Source organism: Bombus impatiens, unplaced genomic scaffold (genome assembly GCF_000188095.3).
Source record: "Bombus impatiens unplaced genomic scaffold, BIMP_2.2 scf_0317, whole genome shotgun sequence".
NCBI classification, from domain to species: domain Eukaryota; kingdom Metazoa; phylum Arthropoda; class Insecta; order Hymenoptera; family Apidae; genus Bombus; species Bombus impatiens.
The window spans coordinates 275,749-299,379 of record NT_176736.1 but is presented as its reverse complement, the minus strand read 5'-3'; the positions used below and the strand labels follow the sequence as shown (position 1 = coordinate 299,379).

At 33.3% G+C, this 23,631-nt stretch overlaps 1 protein-coding gene across 2 annotated transcripts; it reads left to right on the top strand.

The window, feature by feature from the left end:
• Positions 1-691: 691 nt before the first annotated feature.
• Positions 692-15,902, top strand: LOC100743553 (solute carrier organic anion transporter family member 74D). 2 transcript variants are annotated; one of them, XM_012384903.3, is made up of 8 exons: positions 692-904; positions 4,368-4,561; positions 9,020-9,445; positions 10,541-10,788; positions 11,328-11,598; positions 12,163-12,358; positions 13,486-14,084; positions 15,376-15,902. In XM_012384903.3, exons 2-8 carry the CDS (start codon positions 4,381-4,383, stop codon positions 15,546-15,548), a joined length of 2,094 nt encoding a protein of 697 aa, XP_012240326.1. In that variant the 5' UTR covers positions 692-904; positions 4,368-4,380; the 3' UTR covers positions 15,549-15,902. The 2 variants fall into 2 exon arrangements, with proteins under 2 accessions (XP_012240326.1, XP_012240327.1); XM_012384904.3 differs by having other exon boundaries at positions 710-904; positions 4,373-4,561.
• Positions 15,903-23,631: the final 7,729 nt, after the last annotated feature.

Here is a 23,631-nt window from a genome sequence, read left to right as displayed (position 1 = left end):
AAATTCTATTCTATATCTTTCTCTTATTTTTACACAGGGAGTCACGCCGTTCCCGCACTTACATTTTATTCGGACTCTGTATGTAAATAATAATAAATCGTAGTAGTCGAATTTATCATGCACTTACAAAATCGCATGAACTAAGAATTAAGTCACGTTTGCCTTACCGGCCGAATATTAATCTACTCCAACCTATAGCCCGCTGATTTATCTTGTTTTATTTATATTAAAGACGACTAGCGTCAATGAGTTAAGTGTAGGTTGAGCTATATCAAAATGTGACGACCTGTATGCCAGTATGAAGCGCAATCGAAATTAAATTTAATCGCAGATTTTTGTGAATATCTCGGAAATGAAGAACGAACGACAGTTGCATGTATGCGAGAAAGTTGTTCAGAATGTTGGTTTTGACTACATATTTCAAGCTCATTGAAATCGGTGAGGTGTGCCCCTTCTCATTTCCTCAAACAAAGAAATAAGTGGAAAAGTTTGCTCGTTCAAACAATGAACGTTGACTGTTGTATGTTTAGCATAGACTGCAACCAACCGTAGTTCAAGATACCTTTGGAATCGGTGCCAACTGGTCATCGTGGGTAAACATAATGAGATGTCAGCACCGGTGCTTCGTTGATAACGCGTCTTCTGAATGATGCCCCGTTTATTATTCGTTTTGATAGAGAAATATGTAGTAGGGGAGCATTGCCATTGACACAAGAGCGAGCCTCAGTTACCCCGCGTTTATTCGCGTAAACTAGAGCGCTCATAGCGCTCAGTGATTTTTTAGTTACTCGGCGGACGAGGGAGGTCACGAGCAAGGAAAGACTCGAGGATCGCGATCCATATAGGACTCGCGACCTGGAAGTCCTTCCTGAGTCCATGCGGAAGCACGTGGCCTAAGGTCAAGGTGAGACTAATAGAATTCTCGCGTGTTTTCGCTTTCTCTTGCATACTTTGTGCTCTCTGTTGTAAGTGCTAATGTTTCTATCAGGATCGCTTATTTTTCCACACTATTTTATTACACATTTAATCAATTGCTAAAATATCTTGCGAATTACATCGTACGTATATAAACGGTCATGTGCTTCTATTGCAGTGCATACAATCTTAATTAAACGCATCTCACGGTTTTTTTTATATACAATTTATAATATTATTTATACATTGTGTTTTATAAGAATATTGGATTTTTAGGGAAACAAAAATTCTATCGGTTATCATAGTAAGTAGATGATAGTATAGCGTCTACGTTCTTTATTCGATGTTCACGTAACTGTTTAAAAACAATGTAGCTTTGTCATTTTTACACATGACAGTCAAATATCTATCATTATTGTACTATGGCGTGCAACATTGTTCATTGGATTTATTTGGCACGTACAGTAGCTTCTTCGTACAATGACAATTTTAATCTTCCATCTTTTCATTTTGCTCTATTTGTCAATTCTTCCTCGCTCTAAATATTTCATTTGGCGGAATTTTCATCCTATTCTTTCATAAATATGTTACGTTGATCAACATTACTTTAAATTGATCGTTTTACTCTATAGATTGGTATAGAACTATCTTAGGTTATTACATTATATCATCTATTATATCATTATAACTATTATATCTATTATATCATCATGGACGTTTTTTGTCGACATTTACTTCCATTCACAACTGTTTACCGGTTTCTCGTACACCTATAGTTCTATTACGCGCATGTTTCGCATATAAAAATGTTCGTGCTTTTGATTAATAGCCGATGCCGGAAGCTCGTAACGTTTCACAATACTTACTAATTACAGTACATAGTCATCGTCATGGAGCCTGTATGAATTTCAGTGAATTTTATTGTTTTTGAGAACATCATCGTAACATCGTAGCTTTTCTCAGTTGTATTTTCATTTCTCTCTTTCGATTCTTGTCTATTTAGCAGTTTTATCGCGAACGACGAACGTCAACTAAGCCTTGATAATTTTAGCACAAGCTTTTAATTGAAATCTTTGTTTTTACGTTGAACGTTGCTGGTACTGCGACTTCTTCTCACTCGCGAATATATCATAAAGTCAGGTCCGCGATTCTTTGCGTGCTTCTTGTGGCACGACGAGGCGGAAGTAACAATCGGCTGGAACTCCGTATTAATGCAGTCTCCGAGCGTCACAACGAAATCTATACCCAGTTAAATTGCAATTGCGTAATCATCTCAGGTGCCCGTGGCGCACTCGACAATTACCAAGGAAATCGTTGGTAAATAAATCCATTACATCGTTTGACTTTTTGACATTTGCATACATGAGACATACATATTACCTTTTTTTTTGCTGAAAAAAGTAATATTATAGTGATTCTTCTAACGGTTAGACGATGTTATATACGAATTTCGCTTTATCGCTTTATGCAACGAGACACGCATTCGCAGTATCTGAACATTTAGCAAACAAATTATTTGACAATATGAATTTCAGTTTGCAAAGTTGTTATCTTCCTTACGAATCGCGGATCTTTCTAAGAATGATTTGCGAATGCTATTATTGGACATATTTAATCACATTGAGCATTACTCTATTTTACTGTAATTTCTCATTAGATATTAAATCTGACTTGTGCGTGCTTTTAACGTGTACGCTATGCGCGTATGTAACTTGCAAAATTTTCAGATATTTTACCAACGAACTTTTCATACGTTGAATTCATAATGTAAAATCAAACATACATTACACATACGTGGCGGTGATTACGAAAGTGACCTAAGTCAGGAATTTTAAAAAACGAGTTTATCGCTTATTCTGCGTTGTATTTATTTACATTACAATAATCTGGAAGAATTTCTGCAAGGTAGTAGAAATTGAATTGGATTGAATTGGTTGTTGCGCCGTTGAGCTGAATTCAGTTCGTGCGTCAAACGCAAAACTTTAATAATTTCTTCTTCAAAACACTTTCGTAATCACAGGCACGTATTTCTATGATTGATTTTATTCATTATCTTTCGTTAATCTTAATTTTGTAATTTCTTTCTAATCTCTTTCTAATGACAATTTCGCTGTATTTCGGAATTTTATTCACGGTCGATTAACAAGCATATCATAAAGCGATATCGCTCTTGTGTCGAAAGTGTCATTGATAAAACTGACTATGCTTATTTATGAACTTGATTCATGAAATTGCCTATTACAGAAAGGATAGGAACCATTGGTTATTCCAGCTATAAGATACTTACGAGTTGAGAAACTTTTTCAAAAATGTGTAAACTTGAAATATTACGAGGCGTAAGAGGGCTAGGATGTCGAAGCTTTTAGAGTGTTGCTTACTTTCCATGCGTATCATTATTTTAGTTCCTCCGCTCGTCAATTCTGTGTTGTCGCAATTAGACGATTTATTGAATATGAGAAAATTCATCATGAGTGGGGAATACATCTAAACATATCTAAAGATTTTTCAAAGTAGGTAATTCATTTATTTGAAACAGATTTGTTAACGCAGGAACATTCTGTTGTGACTTATATCCGAAAATTCGGACTAATCGTTACCAGAATGTAAGATTTGATGCAGCGAAATAGATAAAATCAACATTTGCACACATACATTCGTCGAAACAACGCTTTGAATCATTGCGGCCACATAATTTATTCTACATATATTTATATGATAATGAAGAAGGATTAATGAAATGGTAATAAATGGAGCGACCGCTGCTAATCGTTAAATGATTAAAACGGTTTATAACGGTAGATAACAGACTTATCGCTGCTAAAGGAATTGTATGGAAGAGAGAAGTGTTCTATAGAGAAGTTAATGCAATTATTATAATTGACCTTGTTAGCTTTTTATTTCTATACACATATACATGTGGTTTATAGGCTCTTCATATTTGAAATTACGTTTAAACATGATGAACATGTTTTTCGTATCTTTGTCGAGGCATATGATTTTCTTTTACTCGGGTCATTCGATATAACAGCTATTTACAATTTTTTACACATATAAACAAAAATGATTCATATTAGTTGTTTGATAAGAAGAAGCAAAAATACATAAATTATTGCGATATTTGATGATTTATAGTAGTATGCCAAAGTATTAGTCTGTAATTTGCATCAGTAATAAAGATCTATCGTTATACCGTTATCAGAAAATTATTCGTTCTTTATTCTTCGTTTCTAATATCGATATTGGCACGATACTTTTGCAAGTTACTGTACAAAATGAAGAGCTTTTAACAGATTATGAGTGAAATACGATATGTATTTTATTCTTCGATCAGATTGTAATTAACAAGGTGTATGCTATATATCGTCATTACAATGTCGATAAGGAAATATTTTATAACAATTTTCTAAAATGTTCCAAAAAATTCGAAAAAATGAGATATGTGAATGTTACAGTGTAGTCGGAGGGATGAGCAAAGGTTGTGGAGTTTGTGGGATTTATCCCCGATGGCTACGAGATCGTGCTACCCCAAAAAATTTCATCGCCGTGTACGGGCTCCTCGGTACTGTACAGGCGATGGCCTTTATTTATATCGTCGTCACCCTCACAACCTTGGAAAAGAGATTTAAGATACCTAGTCGGACAACTGGTAAGAACCTTTTGACTTTATTAACCTGTCACCTTATTTCGTTTACCTGTATAATCTGAATTATAATTATCGCCATTGGAGTAATATGATCGAACGTATCATATTAATTAATTCCAAGGTTTAAAATAAAAAATAATATGTAAGATAGTTTATGATTATTCTCGTACTTCATCGAACGTTCTATTATCTCAAGATATATGAGATATATTGTTGTTAAATAGATGTGACGTTAAATTGACGTTAAAATAATAAGTGTTAAATTCGTTAAAGATTTACAGTCGCAGCTGAAAGAAGTAAAAAATACTTAATCGATATAGAAGCTAAAATCAGGATAAAATATATTTTTCGATAACGCGTTAAATGCAAGGAATGATGCAGATCTGAAAATATATTAAAGAAATCTAAGAAGAAATGTTATTGTTAACATAAAAGGGAACATAGAATATAAAACAACTTTTTTTATAAACTGTGTTTAATATGTCTTCCTTTCATATGAATATTCACTTGTATAAATTATGAATTGACGTATAATGTAGAAATATTTCAATGTTCCTTCCCTTGTCTCATATTCTCTGACGAACGTACAGTTTTTACTTGTCATTGAAATTTTATTACAATTTTCTATTATAAACGAATGGACTAAATTTATTAAGCTTCCAAAAAAGACATGAAGTTATAACAGAAATATTGATCCTAGAACCTATGCTGAATTATATTGTACTTTACAAGACTTTTTCAAATTTTACATCCTTTCGTTTTTCAATATCTTATGTATTAAGGACAAAATTTCAACAAATTCTACGTAAATAATTATATTTTCTCCGATTTTATGTTATCGTAAGGTGTATCACATAAAACCGACTCTTTCGTGCAACAATAATAAAATCTGTCCGAGATATAGGAAGCTGTGAACATTCGAGTATTTCGCGGTTCTTATTTTTACTGTGATTTCTCTCGTCACTGATACCGAGTAGCCAAGTGTTACGATTCTAGTCGTATTAAAGTACTTGGACTTGCATTTGCACACGTACACGCATTCGGCCCCGACGAAAGATAAATCGCGTGTCGGTGTGCGTTCGTCTAGTAAGTAGTGTCGCAATCATAGAAGTGAGAAATCTGTCGTTAGAATAACGAGTGCTGGATACTATAAAGACACACGAACATACTGTTATAGAATATGCTGTTTTCAAACAGCACTTTGAAAAGGACGATTAATTTTTAGGCCAAGATAGAACGCAGATGGATAAAAATTATCCTATACTATTTAAGAGTAATGTACGTATAATGCTCGAGCAAGCTGAGTTATAATTATTCGTAGTTGGATAATTCGAATACGTTATAAATTTCGAAAATCACTTTGTATTAGGTGAAATTTATTACTGATTTTTTATTGTTATTGTTGCTATTGCTTGATTTTATTGGACAAAGTTAGAAAGCGTATTAAATAGGTGCATAGAGAATTGCGAATTAGTAGACATTTGAAACCTGCTTCTGTGAAGTTTAGTATTAGTCAAAACCGTGTATGTGTAGATTTATTATATAGAACTGTTCCTGTCTAAACTTCGTCTAACGCTCATCGACTAATTACGCGTCGTCGTGCTCTGCCCCTACTACCGCTAATTTTCGTTCGGATTCTTAGGTCATTTTAATTATTATAAAACTCTCGACCAAGCAATATGTCTCCGAAGAAATATAGAGCGGTGGCTTCGTGCGCAAACTTTTAACCCGCAAAGACATTGTGATAATAAAACAATTCTGATACGAAATAATCATCGTCTTCCTTCGCTATTTTATCAATTTCGATTTCGTCCCACCGTTAAAGTTGCTCCGCGTTTAACACGCGAAATCAATCAATGACAACGCGACAACAATTCTTTTTCAATTATTCTCTATATTCAACCATAATTTTCTACTAGATAATGATATCAACATCATCCAATATAATTTTTAATTAATATCCTTGAATATAGATTATTGGATTAATAGCAATAGGTGTCTTATTTATTCGCATTATTTACGTGTCTTATATATATATATATATTGATTAGATGTTACATATATTACGTTTTTCATTTTACCAAGAATGATTTAACAAAACAAAAATGTCCGATTCGCTTAAGAAAAGCCTTAGTAGTAATGAATATCGCGCAAACTTATTGCTGAGTCCACGTGTAATGATGTTAATCTAATTGACCTCGCTTTGATTTTTCAAATTAATCCTTTATTGTCATCTTCTTTTGTTCGAGTCTCACAATTGTATGATGCAAAAGAATCGAAGAACTCTCGTTTGTTTCGCTTGTCACCCTGGCTATTAACTGGCCCACCGATTGAAACATTATTTGCATCGTGGACACGCAATTGGATGAACATTAATTACGTGTTACAGCGGCTGCGTGAGAAATCGATACAACTCTTACGCACACGAACGTGTAGTATTCAGCCGGTGGACTTCGCGGTTTTACGAGGTCGGTGTTGTTACGTTGATTCGATCGATCGATATCTGTACATATCCATTGGAGTTAACGATACAAACGATACGTTTTGTCGAATTCCGTGATTTTTTAGAAACGAAACAAATATTCCATACGACTAGGACGATGGATAATTAGACAAAATTCTATGTGAGGATCGTAGGAAATAAAGCTAATAAGTTCGTATTTACAGATTTTCCTGGTTTTAATACCATCAATTATGTAAAAAAGAGTACTTGATGTAATATAAGTACATAACTTAATATAACACAGTCGAAAATGAGAATAATATGTCTAATTTAGGAAGATAATATATTGACAAACAGTTGATAAATTCACTCGGTTTCCTGAAAAAGTGAGAATATTTCTCTGTTTCATTTAATATTTTTGGAACGTTCTGGAGGATAACAAGAATTTAATGCAAAAACGAAATAGAATAGTGTCTTCTTTATTTTAAAATTATTATAACAATAAACAATAAAATTGTTTTATTATTGTAAAGTTGCTCTTCTATAAGAAAAGACTAAAAATGCGATTTATACATTTGTGTTCTTTCGTTGAAGTCTCCATATTATAATATTATCATGAATTTCAATAAATCAATAAAATGTATAAAATAAAGAAGAAGAAATATTAGTAGTCGTGGTTAGGATTTACAGAATCATACTAACGTCCAGCTTAAAAGAAAAATATTATTTCCATTGGCGTATGCGGTTAATCTTTATGATTTGATATTATGGTTCAAAAAACGCAGCTTTTTGATCAAAGTACAGTTATTTAACACTTGATAGACATGTAGAATATCAATTATTATCTTCGATTTGATTGTTTTCTATGGATAAGATGATATACAGATGTATGAGAGATGTATGATTTTTTGACATCTTGCAAATATTCAGATTAATCATTCTCCACAGTCTACATAGTTTGTATCTTAATGTTTTATGAATACATATTATGCTTAAACTGAAAGTAAACTCTATACAGTAATTTAATTAGTTACATTAATGCTTTTAATTTTTTAACTTTATTTTTCTGTTGCATTAACCCATTTCGATGATTAGTAATTACATTAATTTACATAACTAAACATTATATTACATTAATTTACATAGGCAAACATAGATATTACGTTAAATTAAGCGAAGAATTCTGACATGTATCAAGAGAATTGTAATACTTTGTTTTAAATATTTTGGAAAAATTTAGCATTTCGTAGTTGCAACGTCATTTGCAACGTAGTTATTTATACGACAAATCGTTTGAAATAATATTCTCGTAATAATCATTTCTTTTAATAATCTCACATAATAATCATTTGAGTACAATATTCATCTGATCCTTCAACGTATTGAGAAATTTGTTTAACTAATCATTTTTCGGAGATTTTAAGCAATTCTTCTCTAGAAATGCAGATTCCACAAAGAGCATTTATAATATCAACATCTTTAAGCGGTGGCTATATTTGCAAAAATATCTATAATGAACTCGGTCCGTTTAATTTAATTAATAGAAGATCGCGAAATTCAACAAACTGTTTCTTCTGTATAATGTACCGATATAAGATATGAATTAATTAAAATAATTAATTACAAAATCATTATAATTAATATCTTATAAATTATTTACAATAATTTCGAAACTTTTCGAAACGTTTCAGGCGCAACAAATACCTTCCTTGTAACTTTGATCGGTCATATGCTAAACTAATCTTCATTTCGTCTTATCATAATTTGATACTTTTCTATTACAGAGAGTAGAATAATTCAACCTACTAAAGTTTTGCTTTAATATGATGTTGATTGAATTTACAATTTTGAGCTTCGTACACAATAATATACGATATACATAAACGTGTGTTTACACAATCACGTACGATAATTGTCATAAATAAAAATCAAGCATTGTTCCCATTGCATCTCTTCTTATACCACGAAATAAGAAATAGTCACGTCACATGAATTTATTTGAACCGAATTTATTTCAGGATTAATCCTTTCTGGCAATGAGATCTCTCAAATTTTATCTCTGATATTAACCTACTACGGAGGTTCTGGTCACCGTCCAAGATGGATCGCGGTTGGTGTCGGTCTTAGTGCCTTCTCGTGCCTAGTCCTCGCTCTTCCACACTTCTTGTACGGACCAGGACGAGATGCTTTGGCATTAACGAAGGAGTACCTTGACCAAACTCTGCTGAACGCAACCACAATACCCCAAGATCTAGCAATTTGTCCACGCGTCATCAAACCAGACCATTGCGACGAGGAAACGCTCTTGGACGTCAGCATTCTTCCACGACTCTTAGTCTTTCTCTCTCAGTTTATCCTTGGAATCGGTACCACTCTCTATTACGGTCTTGGTCAGACGTACCTGGATGACAATACCAAAAAGAAGAATACTCCGATGCTTCTAGGTAAATATTTATCCTATGTAAATATTTATTGATATAAGCGAACCATGGATATTTATGCAAACTCATATTTTTATGAATATAGCGAAAAAAGTGGAACAGAGATAAAATGAAAGATTATTTTATCTATTATATAACACAACGAGTACCATATTTTGGATACTATATATGTATATTGTATATTATTTGCATTGTGTGCATTTATGCAGCTTAAAATTTCTGTCTTGTTATTTGGTAAGCTTTTTATTTTCAAATTTAATTTTTGATATTCAAATAGTAAATGTATGTATAATAGTAATATATATGAATTGTAAAAGATACCTTTGACATGCGTGTTTTAACAGGTAATTTGAATTTATAATCGGTTGATTTCATAGGAAGGTAGTAAGTACTGGTTCTAATCATCGATTTATCATTAATTTGTACACGTTGATCAGACTCAAATAGTATATCTATACAAGGTATTATAATGTAATGTATTAAAGTTTCATAATTTAATGTACGTGTAAATGTAAATAGATCGCCAAATTCTACAGTTGTTCAGGGTTAAGATTATTGATTTAGATGCGTGGGGAGGAAGTTCCAAGATGTTAAGCTATAAATATTTTTTTTGCATCTAAATGCAACTACTAGCTAATCTTAAAACATTAAAAAAGAGAACTTTAATAATATCTATAAAAAAAGCTTGAAGAAACTCTCTCCCCCTCTGTTGCTTTTAATAAATATTTACCAAATATTTTGTTTACCAAGTAATCTTAGCAGCCGACACAGAATAGGTACAAACATAAATTCTTTATTTTACTGGGAATCAATCTTGCTTGGTTGACAATTTTATTTACTCGATTTTGAGTCTTTTTAATTTTACTTTGAAACAAATTTTAGGAAGCTCAATTATTATATATTTTCATTTAATATTATAATTAATGTTATTCAAGTTACATACAATTCGTAAACTCTAAAAGGCTCGAACATATATGTTCCAATTTAATTAATAGGAATAATGAATAATTATTTTTTTATTATTAATTGCCCAAATATCTGCGCCATGTACGATTTATAGAACACAAGAATATTAATTTTTATTTAATCTTTATCCAGGTTTCACCTTTGCTCTGAGAACTGTTGGGCCAGCAATAGGATTCCTACTGGGTTATGGTTGTCTCAGTTTGTACATAGATCCCAGTCTACATCCTGTGATTACAAAGAAGGATCCACGCTGGTTAGGTGCATGGTGGCTCGGTTGGATTATTCTAGGCGCCACTATGGGCATGTTCGCTATTCTAATAGCAATGTTTCCACGAAATCTACCGACAGAAACAAATACTGCAATCGACACTGCCAAGAAGGTGAAATATGATTAATACTATAGAATTTATCGTTCAATGCATAGTACGAATTTAATACAATATATAGTTTGCTTACCTTGCAATGTCTACATATGCAGCTTACGTATGCACAGAAACGTATCGATAATGTTGAAATCTTCCAAGTTGAATTGTGCAATATACAATGATGTAATTATGTATTCGTGATACAGCTAAAGGAGCAAATTGTTGTTTGCGTAATAGCTATTTTAGATAAAAATATGGACAATTTCAAAGTGACGTGTAAAATAATAATAGTAATGGTTGCAACGGTAAAGTTTTACTAAAGATTTCTGATTGCCTTTAATAATAGAATTTTACAACATCATATCTTCACTCATACGTCTAGTAGATAAGTGGAAATATCAACAGGAAAATTAACTAATTGAATTACTTGCTATATTTTCTGTATAGGTATACTTTGAAATATTTGATCACATTTTATATGTACGTCTTTCACATATGTTCACACGTCTTTCTTTTAGTCGAGAATTTAATGATACTTTATGCATTTTTTTCAGGATGGTAGTATTCCATTGAAATTGCACCTAACTGTGCAAGAGCAATACATGAAGCCGATGGAACCAACAAAGTCTTTAGAAAGTGAATATATTCCAACTATGCGTGAATTTCCGAAAGCGATGATGAGGTTGCTAACAAATTGGCTGCTAACTTTCAATAATCTAAGCGGAGTGTTTTACGTGTTAGGTGCTTCGGCATACATAACATTTTTGGCGAAATATCTTGAGGTTCAATACAGCACATCTGCTGCTGGTGGTACTGTGATTGCAGGTGTGTCACTTGAAAAAATTACGTCCTGAAAATAACTGTTGTTAGTTATTTAACTCTTTCAGGATTGAATCTTTCTTTGATTGCGTAGACGAGATTTTTTATTAATAATAAAAGCACGATTTTCCTGATGTCTTTGTAAAGAAGACACGACGTATTAAGATGTATCAAATGTATCAAATACTGTGCATCAGAATGTAAAGATCGGATTGTCGACAATGAATTTATGGTTTAACTCATTAGCATGCAGTCGTCTGCCAAAGTTTGAAACGTTGTGTAATTTAATTCTTGGTTGTTCAACAACTCGATATATAATATTTTGCAGACTGTATTTCTTTCTAACTGTTGATTATTAAGGATAATAGATAGTGATTTTATTTGAGAAAAAATAATATATAACAGAAACTTTTAATGTAGAAACGATTGGTATGCCAATGGATTAATTGATAATTTATTAATGTACAGTGTTGCGTATATGTAAACATCAGTCCTGTAAGGGTTAAGGCAATTGATTACCAAAGTATGTAATTCCTCAAAGCTATTAAACATAAGATTTTATATTTTAAGGTCCGATATCGCTTGTTGGTATGGTACTAGGATTTCTGCTTTCTGGATTAATCATTAGCAAATTTAAACCTGGTCCTAGACCATTGTTAGCATGGAATGTGTTTGTCGGTATTTGTTTCGTCGCTGGTCAGATACTCTTTATATTTCTTGGTTGTTCCGATACTGGCATTCAGGGTCTCAACTTAGAGACTATGCAGTGAGTACGTTTTCTTGTTTATAGAACATTGTTTATATTACTCTCAGATTATAAATAAAAGCTCCGTTATAAATAAAGGAAAGTGGAAAAGTACAATTTCATGAAGCCGTCACTAAGAATAAAGTAATGTGTAAAGGAAAGTAACATAAGAAAAAACCTATAGATTGATCTATAAGGAATTAAATTGTAAATTCATTTGTAAATTTTTGTGTTGAAAATGTGATAATTTTATTATTACTCCTGTATTTCTCAAAATCTTGTAATATAGTAGTGCCCTAATATGTAACAAGATAACTGTAATTAATTATGAATAGAGTCGCTTTATTATGTTAACATAAAAATGTATACTGATAGAAATAATTAGTATTTGAATTATTCTTAGTAAAGAGCATTACATACTCTAAAAATCATCGGATAAAACATTTTTTTAGGTTTTATTATACTTCTCTGTTAACGTAAGTTATTATTCTTTTTTAATATGTAGAGCGCTGTTTATACAATTTAATGTGACTTTTACGTATTCTACATGAGTTACAGTGTCTTGAAGTTACATATATTAAAGACATTAAATGCTAGGTCCGAGGAATATATTTTAGGATCATGTGCGCATTCGTCGTGTACAAATTATTAGAAAGTATAAAAATTATAATTTTTCGGAACTTCTGGATAACTGTTTGCTGTATTATTTGATATACATGAAATTACATAGTGTAAATCGATATTGAAGCTAAAATTTGATAATTACATAGTTAATTTCTCTAGCTACTTTTATTGAAGAATGTAATTCCTATAAGTTTCTAATTTCTTCATTGCAATATAAGTAATAGAACAGTAATAGAACATTTGTGATATTATAATTTTTTCTATAATACCATTTTCACAATATCTTCTCTACTTAATTATGCATTATTTGTACTTACTGTAATTGATTTGTACTTGATACTATGACATATCCTTTATGTATTTAAATATGATATTTAATACACGGTAAACTTTCATACTTATTTCTAAACGTATACTAACATTATAAATCAGTTATACATTGCTGTGAAATTGTTATCTAACACCTTTATATTACGACGTTGTATCGATACGAATAAAATTTAGTTAATTCATTTTTGTTACAGGATGAACCTAACATTTAGTTGCAACACCGACTGTAACTGCGATGGCGTTAAATATTCTCCAGTCTGTCATGTATCATCGAAGACGACCTTTTTCTCAGCTTGCCATGCTGGTTGTCGAACAATAATTAACGACAAGGAATTTGGAAACTGCAGTTGTCTTCCTTTACTGAGCACGCCAGATCTTGAAAGTCATTTCGCATACACTACCGATTACAATCCGAGGAATCAATCGATCTACGTGAACGATCCACATGCGATGAATTTTGACAAAGTCAGAGCTGGTCCATGCACGAATGACTGCAGCCGCCCTTATCTTTTGTTCACGGTGCTCACTTGTGTTATACAAACGTTAGCGTGTTCCGGAAAAATCGGCAACGTGCTGGTCAATTATCGCAGCGTCGAGAAGAAGGATAAAAGCTTCGCGCAGGGTATTACGCTGATGATCATTTCCTTGTTTGCGTTGATACCGGGCCCGATTATTTACGGAGCCATTATTGACTCGACTTGCTTGATTTGGGAGGAGTCCTGCGGAACCAAAGGAAACTGCTGGTTTCACCATGGAAGAAACTTCCGGTATTTAGTTAATATAACGTCAGCAGGTAAGTGTTTATTAGTAGTAATTCTACAGTGTATTATAAATTGTTTTGATTAAGTGAACAACAGAGGGATAATCCAATTTGTCGAATATTCAGTCGAAACGGAGACAAAAAGTATTATATTTAGAAGTTACATGCTTTTAGTAAGAAAAGATTTGACACATGTGGAAAGTGAAATGTAATAAATAGATTAGTATAGGGTAAAATAAGGTGGAAACGAAAACTAAGTTGCTTAAAAATAAAATTTTATCTTCGAGACAGTTGATTTCCAGAATGTGCAATATGTCAGAAGGCTACGTACGCACTTAACTCTAATATCGATAAACTAATTGAAACTAGTAGCTCATATCGATAACAAGCTTGTTATTAGTAATAGCATAGTAAGTGGTAAACTGCAACGTTAATCATGTTTGTAAATGTAAGCATATGCTTCTAAATATTTAGAAAGAAAGATGTATACTAAGGCCGACCAAATCATTAATTACACGTATAAATTTCAAAAACTGATTTTCTCGAAAATGAAGTCTTATTAGAAAAGTTTTATTTTCGCTCTTGATTTATGTCTTTTTTTAAATTGTGCCTGCTTGAGAGCACTATGTTAGACTTTACGGTGCAGCTTCTAGGAAAAGATATATTGTGTCAAATTTTTTCAACTTCCCTCAACTCAAACGCGTTTCAATTTTTACAACAGGAACGCTAAATAAATATTTATGATATATGTATAAAATTAGAAAAAGGATAAAGCCTGATTAAAATTATATCAAACATACTGATGTGTACCATACGAAAATAATTGTAACGTACACGTCTCCCTGTTATGTATATTGGAATACAGGAGTTTCTATCATACTCGGGGAAGTATCATAAAACATTGATTACATTATTACCTATTACAAAATAATGTAAATACAATAGTAGATTCGAATGGTAGCAAATAAGCGATAAAGAAGTTTAAAATTTTTATCTTATCTCGTCTGGGTGGAACTTTAAAAATATACCGTTACGGTGTAAATTATACCACATGTAGTGACATAACGATTCGATGCTGATCCAATTGTAAACTTTCGATTGTTAATAATTAGGCAAGCCTGATATCACAAATTAAATAATTTTTTTAAATAGAACAAATTAAATATCATCAAATGTTATTAGAAATTAGCATAGTTTTTCATTTATACGTTTTATCTTATTCATGTCGAAGATGTGGTTAATCTTCGTTGTACATATTGAACTTTTAGCGATCTCGTCATGGAAGTACTTTGTTATTGCACGACAATGTGTTTTCTTTTTTTAGGATTTTCCATAATAGGAGTGTTTTTCGATGCAGCGGTTTGTTATCTCGGGAAGAATTTGGATCTTTACGGCGCCCAAGAAAGCGACAGACACTGCGAATTTATTCGAGAAGACGAGGCGTCACGAACTGCCGACGGTGAGAAGAAGAAAGAAATGAACGGAAATGTAAACTAAAAGACGAGCAATAATCGTTTCTATCGATTACAAGTCAAAATGTTCCACGTAAAACACTAGGTTTTATTCGTTGTTATGTAAATTAAAAAAAATTCCATACTCAATATCGACGATTAGAATGATATTATTTTACATATCAAATTGCATAGGGGTATCTTTAATAAATTTCACGTGTCCTATCGAATAGTTAGTTAGAAAGATCGACTGTAAATTAAAGTAAAATTCAAAGCATTTAAATAATGTCGATGTTTTTATCTTTTTTAAATTACATTCCAGACTGTTAAAATATTTGCACGATTGTACAGCGTTATTCCTATCTATTTGTAAATAAAACATGAGTTTTTATTAAATTTCTGATCGTGTATGATCTTTCTTTTGATCGTTAAATGTTCTTGTGCAAGTAAATATTAAAAACTGATTTTCGAGGAAAATCGGGCTTTCTTCGTTAAATCTATGGCAAACAAAGTTATAATACTCGACGAGACAGAAACGTTTGATCGAACTGAAATCAAAACAACCAGGTATGTATATTTTGGCGTCAAATGCGTTGTTCCTTTGTAACAGTTAATCATATTCATTAAAAAGCGAGTTGCATAAAAATAATGCTAACGTACAATGATGTATAACGAAATAATTAATAAAATATATTTTATCAAACTTTTATAAACTTATAATATATTTTCAATATATAAATTTTAACAGTAGGTTGTTTAAACTATATCAATCAATTAGCATTAATAATGTAATATTATGTGGCAAACGATTTAATTGTAAAACTATTATCATTTCCAGCACAATGTAATGGTTTCCAACCTATATAAATTACTTATAACTTAGAAAAAGACATTTAGGCTCTATAAATATCCTATGATTTACGTCTAATCCTTGTACAACGAAGCCCGGGCTAGTTTTACTTGGAAATATACATATCAATAGCTCACGAAAGTATTTAAATTCATAGACTCTGTTCCCGAATATGTCATGTGTGTTATGTAAAAGATTTTGTATGACATATGACATGATACAAGCAACATAATCACACTGGTAAAATTCGAAGCAAATCGGAAAATGTATATAGAAGTTGCACGATATTTCTTGAAAACACACTTCACGAAGGTGACGAAATTATTTAAACAATCGATTTTCTATTATATTAATTAATTTAGAGCGAACACCTTTAGCATTAATTATATGTTTATAGCAATTATTCACGCTATATATTAAATATTTTTTATCACTACAACGATAATCATGTTTCACAATAACGCTAATGGAAAAAGTTTTGTACAACACACGAAATATATTCACAAAAATTTTCTATAATACGTGTCGTGAACCGTTGTACATGAACGACTGTATTTTTTCATCCCTTAATATGCAATTTTCATCGACTTAACTAGTCAAAACTGCGCGATCTTTTTAACGAAATTCATTCTTGCTTATATAGATAATAACATTATAACTTGTTTATAATTCTAACGTCATATCTTACGTTCTTAATACAATAAAATGCAAAATAAAAAACAGAAAGTGAAGAAAAAGCGGCGCTTTTATGAATAAGAAAATGATTTGTCAAAAATCGTGTATTGGCTGAGCTCATGTCTCACGCGAGCATAAGCGTCAATTTAATTGTCACATAGAGGTAGAAAAGGGGTAATCTCCGCTGAGCAACGATTGAATAAGAAAGTATGTTATATATTCACAAAAATGTACTAAATATCTTTAAGCAACAATTTTAATAAACCATGCAGATCACTGGTAAAGCAGCTGAGTTCGTCACCGGCGAACAGGGTAAGAAATGTTTACTTGATCGAGCGTATTTGAAATTTCGTTATACGATAAGCGAAGATCGTCCCCTTGGAGCAGTCCGATGGTTCGTAATGGTTTCGTTAAATCGCCCGCAAATAGGCCGTAATGCTCACAGGGAAGAAAGGGGTTTCGACTGGCTGTATGAAACAGGAAAAAAAAAAAAACGGAAAGTATACTTAAATCGGGCGATCGACGGTTTCAGCTGATTCGCCGCTCAACGACAGAGGAAGGAAAGCGTTTGGGAAGGGGGTAAGGTCTGAAGGCTTGTTTTCAGACTTCCATCCTAAATTCTCGGGGGTCGAGGCTCGTGCAGAGACCTCCGCTAGTCAAAGGATTACAAACCCGCGAGCCCGAAAGTAAAAAGGGAGTTTCTGTTTGAGAGCCTTTTAATTTTTAAGCCCAGACAGACAGAGGCAGAAGGCCCAGCCGCGTAATGAATTCCGCGACGTCTTCGTGACGTCAGGTCGTCTCTATCGATCGCATCCTTAGACACGCTCCTGGAGGATGCGCTTTGGCATTACCGGAGGATTAAGTGCCCTGCCTTACTCCACCGTAAATAAAGAAAAATCACGACTACGATGGTCGCTCGTCGCTCGACCACCCGCTCCCCTCGGGATCCGCTTGCTTCTCGACCTTGTCTCTGATTCGGTGTTTCTTGTAGGAGAATTTCTTGCTCGCCGAGCACCACGAGCCGTGGCGATTGTCGGCTATATCGTTCCACGCGGCCTGATCAGAGCCGAGGTGAACGGCTAGCAAGAAGATTTGAATAAACCTTACACGTGCAAAAACACGCAACGTTAACAGTTATTTTAATCTAAATATCGGTTTTGGTAACGTAACGTTGCCAAGAAGTACTCACTTTTCTTATCGCCTCTTTATTTTGAGGCCCAATTTATTCTTAAAATATGAATTATCGCATAATTTGTTAAAGTCTCTGTTACGTTTTAATGCTTCGTTAAGGATTCAGTGATGCATTCGATGATTGAAGGGGCTGCTATAATTAGCAGGCTATTCAATTTTCCAGTAATTTCAATAAACAAACAAAAACCAACTTGAAATCAATCAGAATGAAATAGCTTCTTGAATTGTAGTATTCATGCTTAACTAATATTTGTAGTATATACATTGATCGTCTAAAAAATCTTTGATCGTCTAGGAATGCTATAATAATAAATGGAAAATTTTGCAGAATAGCAGTTAGAGGACAATCGAATGTGATCGATTTCTTAACTTCGAAAGCGTTAATGTTTACATCGCTCGAATGTTTGCCGTGCTATTTGTAATCACGATATATTGACGAAACCGAGAACAATCGATAAAACGAATATGTGACACTTGGATTTGTATGAAATACGAAATCACGGATCGCGATACAACTGATACAGTTGTTACGACCGAAGATAAAACGACTAGTAGAAATTGAATATTTTTTATCAATGCCAGCCGTTTGAAAGCACGCGAACGCGTTACCGTGAATGTACGGGTCGGCTTCGTATTAGGAAGTTTTGTCGTTGTGTGTACACGGTGCATTGTGCATGACCCTGACCCATCTTTCATATAGACCTCATCAACGTCTTCTGAGTCGAGGTATAGTCTGATCTAGACTAACGTCGACAATACGCATTGAACGAGGATAGAGGTATGCGGCGCGGCTTACCGGAAGCGACCGGTTTCAACCGTCCTCTTGCTATTTCTAACCTGCATTTCTTTCTTAATATTGGTCGAAACACGTTTCGTTTATATATAAATCGATTTCTTTTGCTATCTTCCAGAAGATTTTATTTGATTTCTGCTCGGACATCTCAGACCATAACTGAGATAAATATAAAGGATTACCGACACGACAATTCGATAAATTTAATTACAGGCGATATATGTGATTTCCCTTATATTCAGTTATATTATTACATTGTTACAATATGTAATTATCGTAATTACTCTATAACATAATACAATACGCGTGTTGTATACGTATATACAGGGTGGTTGGTAATTGGTGGTACAAGCGGAAAGGGGGTGATTCTACGCGAAAAAAGAAGTCGCAGATATAGAACGAAAATTTTTCCTTTGAGGCTTTGTTTTCGAGAAAATCAACTTTGAATTTTCGCTCGGTACGCGTGCGGTACGTTATAATGGATCACACTGTAGATCGTTGTCTCGATGGAAAAATTAAAAAAAAAAGAGAAATTAAAAAAGATTTTTTATTCTATATTTTCGACTTCTTTTTTCGAGTAGAATCACCCTCTTCTCGCTTGTACCACCAGTTACCAACCACCCTGTATAATTATATTAAATTATATTTTAAATGGTTGGCCCATAAGGCTATGTGTAGAAGAGGCTATGTGCACGAAGAACAGTCAGCATATAAAGTGCATACACAGAGTTACATCTAATACGAAATCAAAGACTCACAAACGCAGCGTTGATTAAAACAGAGAATGAATATAAATAAATATAATAAATATATAATAATAAATATAATATATATATATAATAATAAATATAATATTCAACGTATAATAAACGAAATAAGTGAAAGTAAAAGATTTACAAAATTAATCGAGCAGGGGAACAATTTTGCAAGAGCTATCAATATATTTATTCGCATTTATGTCGGCAAAAGTATGCAAGGAATAGAAGGCCATTCGCCCTCGAGAAAAACGACGATTAGCATTAACTGTGGGTAATAATAATGATTCTAATACAGCTCGTCCGGCCTTGATTCTTCTATTCTACGAATGCTGCGTAATTTAGCGACGCAAGTGGGTTGTAGCGTTCAGCGCGTCTAACAAAATTTGTCAATCTATTAGACCGATTCTCCAGGCTCTTGCTTTTTAATTTACCAGATCAGCCGCACAATACGAACATTCTTATTGTGACGCGACCGCAACGTGATTAATACGTTTTCCTTACAATCGTCTTCGTCATTTATTAGAAAACTTTCGATTTCACGATTCCAAAAAAAGGAAAAAAGTATTAGACGTCGATGCTTCTCCGTTTAACGGACAAAACTGGTATTTTAAGATTGTATCTACGTTTGAGACGAGAAATAAAAGTATCAACTGTATTTCTGCAATTTCAAGGGAACGATGTTGAGGAATTAGAATTCTGTTGAAATAGGTTATATATAATACTGATTTACAAGTTCTGCTCTTAATTTGTCTCGTTTGTCATATGTTTGACGGGAAAGAGATCTTGTATTCGAAAGGTTATCTTAAATTACGTCAATTACTTTATTTTGATTAATCTCATAAGATTTGTCAATGCGTTAAATTTACCGAAAGAATGAATTGTGCTTTTACGACCGTTTACTTTTCCTAAATACGGTGCCAGAAAGATAGTAGTAATTAAAAGTTCTACACGTGTATCAGACAATTGTCTTATTTGTTGTTCCCATAAAATAGCCGGTAGTCGTCATTTTGCAAGAAGCTTCAACATCTGTTTTATAAATTGTGCAAGATTTAATGAGAGGCGAGTAAACAGTACTATGCACAGTGGTTCGTCGCTATGAATTTTCAATTGTTCTGTTCGCCAAACGAAGAAAACGTTCAACGAATTTCATAAGTGCTCAGCGTGTTCGTCTACATAATCGTCGTAAATCTACAATTATTTGACACCCTTTCCTAATCAAATCTAATTGGTAAAGAACATCTATGATCCACCTATGAATCGAAATAAAAACAATTTAATCACATTTCAATACTTTTTCGAGGAGTAGTTTGCAAACTTACGAAACATTAGGAAAATATAATTATCCTTATTCGTTAGATTTGAAGTTTTTATCTTATTACGAATTTCGGTGTTCGATTACATCGTTGCCTTACAAGACCCAATTAGCGCAATAGAAGGAAAAGACGAGATCAGAACGTTTTGCTCGTTTAGTGACAAGATGATACTGTGTATTAATTTATTGCCGCTTTATCGTAGATGTAAATTTTTGCCAACAAACAAAATGTCTGACATATGTTTGCAAACAAGAATACGAACGTCAGAAGAGGGATATTTCCTACAAGTCATGTCAAAATTGGTTAATAACTCTTTCGTGACTTGTACGTTTCTTTGTGTTTGAATGACATTGGCGTGATACCGTTATTCCTAACATTAGCAAGTAGGTAAGTAAAAGTGGCCGAAATATTAAACGAACCGGCTAGATATGATAGATAGCATGTGTTCGCTATGCATTACGTATTTTCTTATTTGTCAGTTAAATTTCCTTGTTTCTGTTAGTGCGCAAAGGTAACCACAAATCAGGAATATACGCTACATACATACGTTATTCGGTTACCGCAAGCAGAGACACGTGCATTCAGAATTCATAGCCGGTTGGTAATATCGTTTAATTATCTTAGTAGCCGTGATAAGAAGATTTCAATCGGTTTCGCAACGTCTTCCATTTTTCTTACTCCAAGGTTACCGAAACTGCTTGAGTTAAACATTGTTGATTACTTGTTAAACAGAAAAAGAGGATCGTCAACGAATAAAGCTTCCTGCTTGTATTTTACGTACTTCATTTTTCGATAGCCGAATTTTATATAAATCATACGGTTAAGAAATTGGATAGCAAAATCAGTCCAAATAAACCAAGTTAAGATTTCATATATTTCAAAGGGTATTAAAATAGCGAAAGATGAGCGTCGTTTTTAAATACAAAGAAAACATTCACATAAGAGACACAGTAACGCTTTATCGATGAAAATAATTACTGGGAACGTTAAGAACTGGTCCTGATATCGCCTCTATCGAATAATCGTTTCTATATTTAACGAAACAATGATAAATATAAAATAAACATAGTCGAATTATGAGCAGCAAAGAAAAAGACTTTCAAACTAACATCGTGAAATTTCACCGTTACCTAATACTTTAAAGAGCGATCTTTCTTTGTAGAAACGTATTCTTCATCGCGATGTAATTGTATTTTTCCGCTTTCTTTTTCCAGTGGTATACGACCACTAATTAACGTGAATCGTATAGGTTAACGTGGAAAATCTCAAAGTATCTCGAGGTCGAAGCAACTACGACAACACGACCGCAGGCCGATCCATTCTTCGATGGAAAATTAAATTTCAGCAATTAACCGCCAGCTATTAGCGGTATAGCTGTTTGGTGTGTGCCATTAGCAATGCGCGGGAATAGACGGAAGAGTTTACCAGCCGCGTAGTGTGCGCGTGTGTGTACATCACGTCGGCTCTATTAAATCATAATGGGTTCACAATGTGAGACTCTGCTCCCGGAGGTTGACTAGAAACGAGCATAGACACCATACCCAAAGCCGAGGCTTCGTCTATCTTGCTGAGATCTGTATCTTTCGACCAAGTCCTAGTTGGGAATACCCTTTTTAAGAATGAGACATTGGAGGCAGCAGACGATGAGATAATTGGAGCGAATTTCGCTTAATGTACCTTTATATTATCATAATTGTCAATAGACATATAAGAATCGACGTTGGTACTTTTCTTTACCGGCCTATCTGTTTATCATAAAGTTTCAATTATTTCTTGGAATTAAGCTAGAAGATTTTTTTCTTATCGGTGTTCTCTAGCACATTATAGTACGTATTACATTTCGTATTATCAAATATTGTCCTCTTGTTACTTATTATTATCTTATTATTATCACGAATCGTATTATCAGCTTTTTAGTGGGTTACATCCGAAGCATTCGAGTGATTTTTATTAAAAATGAGTTTGTAGTGTTCTTTAACACTCGTGGAGACATAAATGCTGGAGACAGCGGAATAGATTAACACTACGTTTCGCCGTTGTTTAGTGAAATATCTTTTTTATATCTAATCGCTTAACTTTCCATTTACTACAGGGAAATTGTGACTTTAGCAGTAGCGGTAAGACATCGTATCGATGAAACGTCATTGATCTTTTGCTCGTCAATATAGTGCTCTATTAGCCCACAATTTTCTTCAAGCTATCCTCTGTTTTCCATATAGTTATTCTATATAGAAAGTAATTTTCTAGTCTACATTGAGTCAGCTCCGAAGTAACTTTCATTCTTATAAGGTCGCATTATCGACATGTCTCCGCAAATATAGATTATCAAAAGTAGACTTTTCAGGATGGAGTCAAATACAAATAAATTCTTCTGATGTTTAAAGAACGGAGAGGAATACAAATAATGGAGGAAGAAAGAAGGCGTGCGCGCAAGAGAAAGGGAGTAGGCAGTAGATCAGACAGTGAGCGAGGAAATAGAGGGGAAGGAGACACGATGTGATCGCAAGAGAGGTAGAAAATGTGCCCGCTTGATAACAGCAACGCGAACC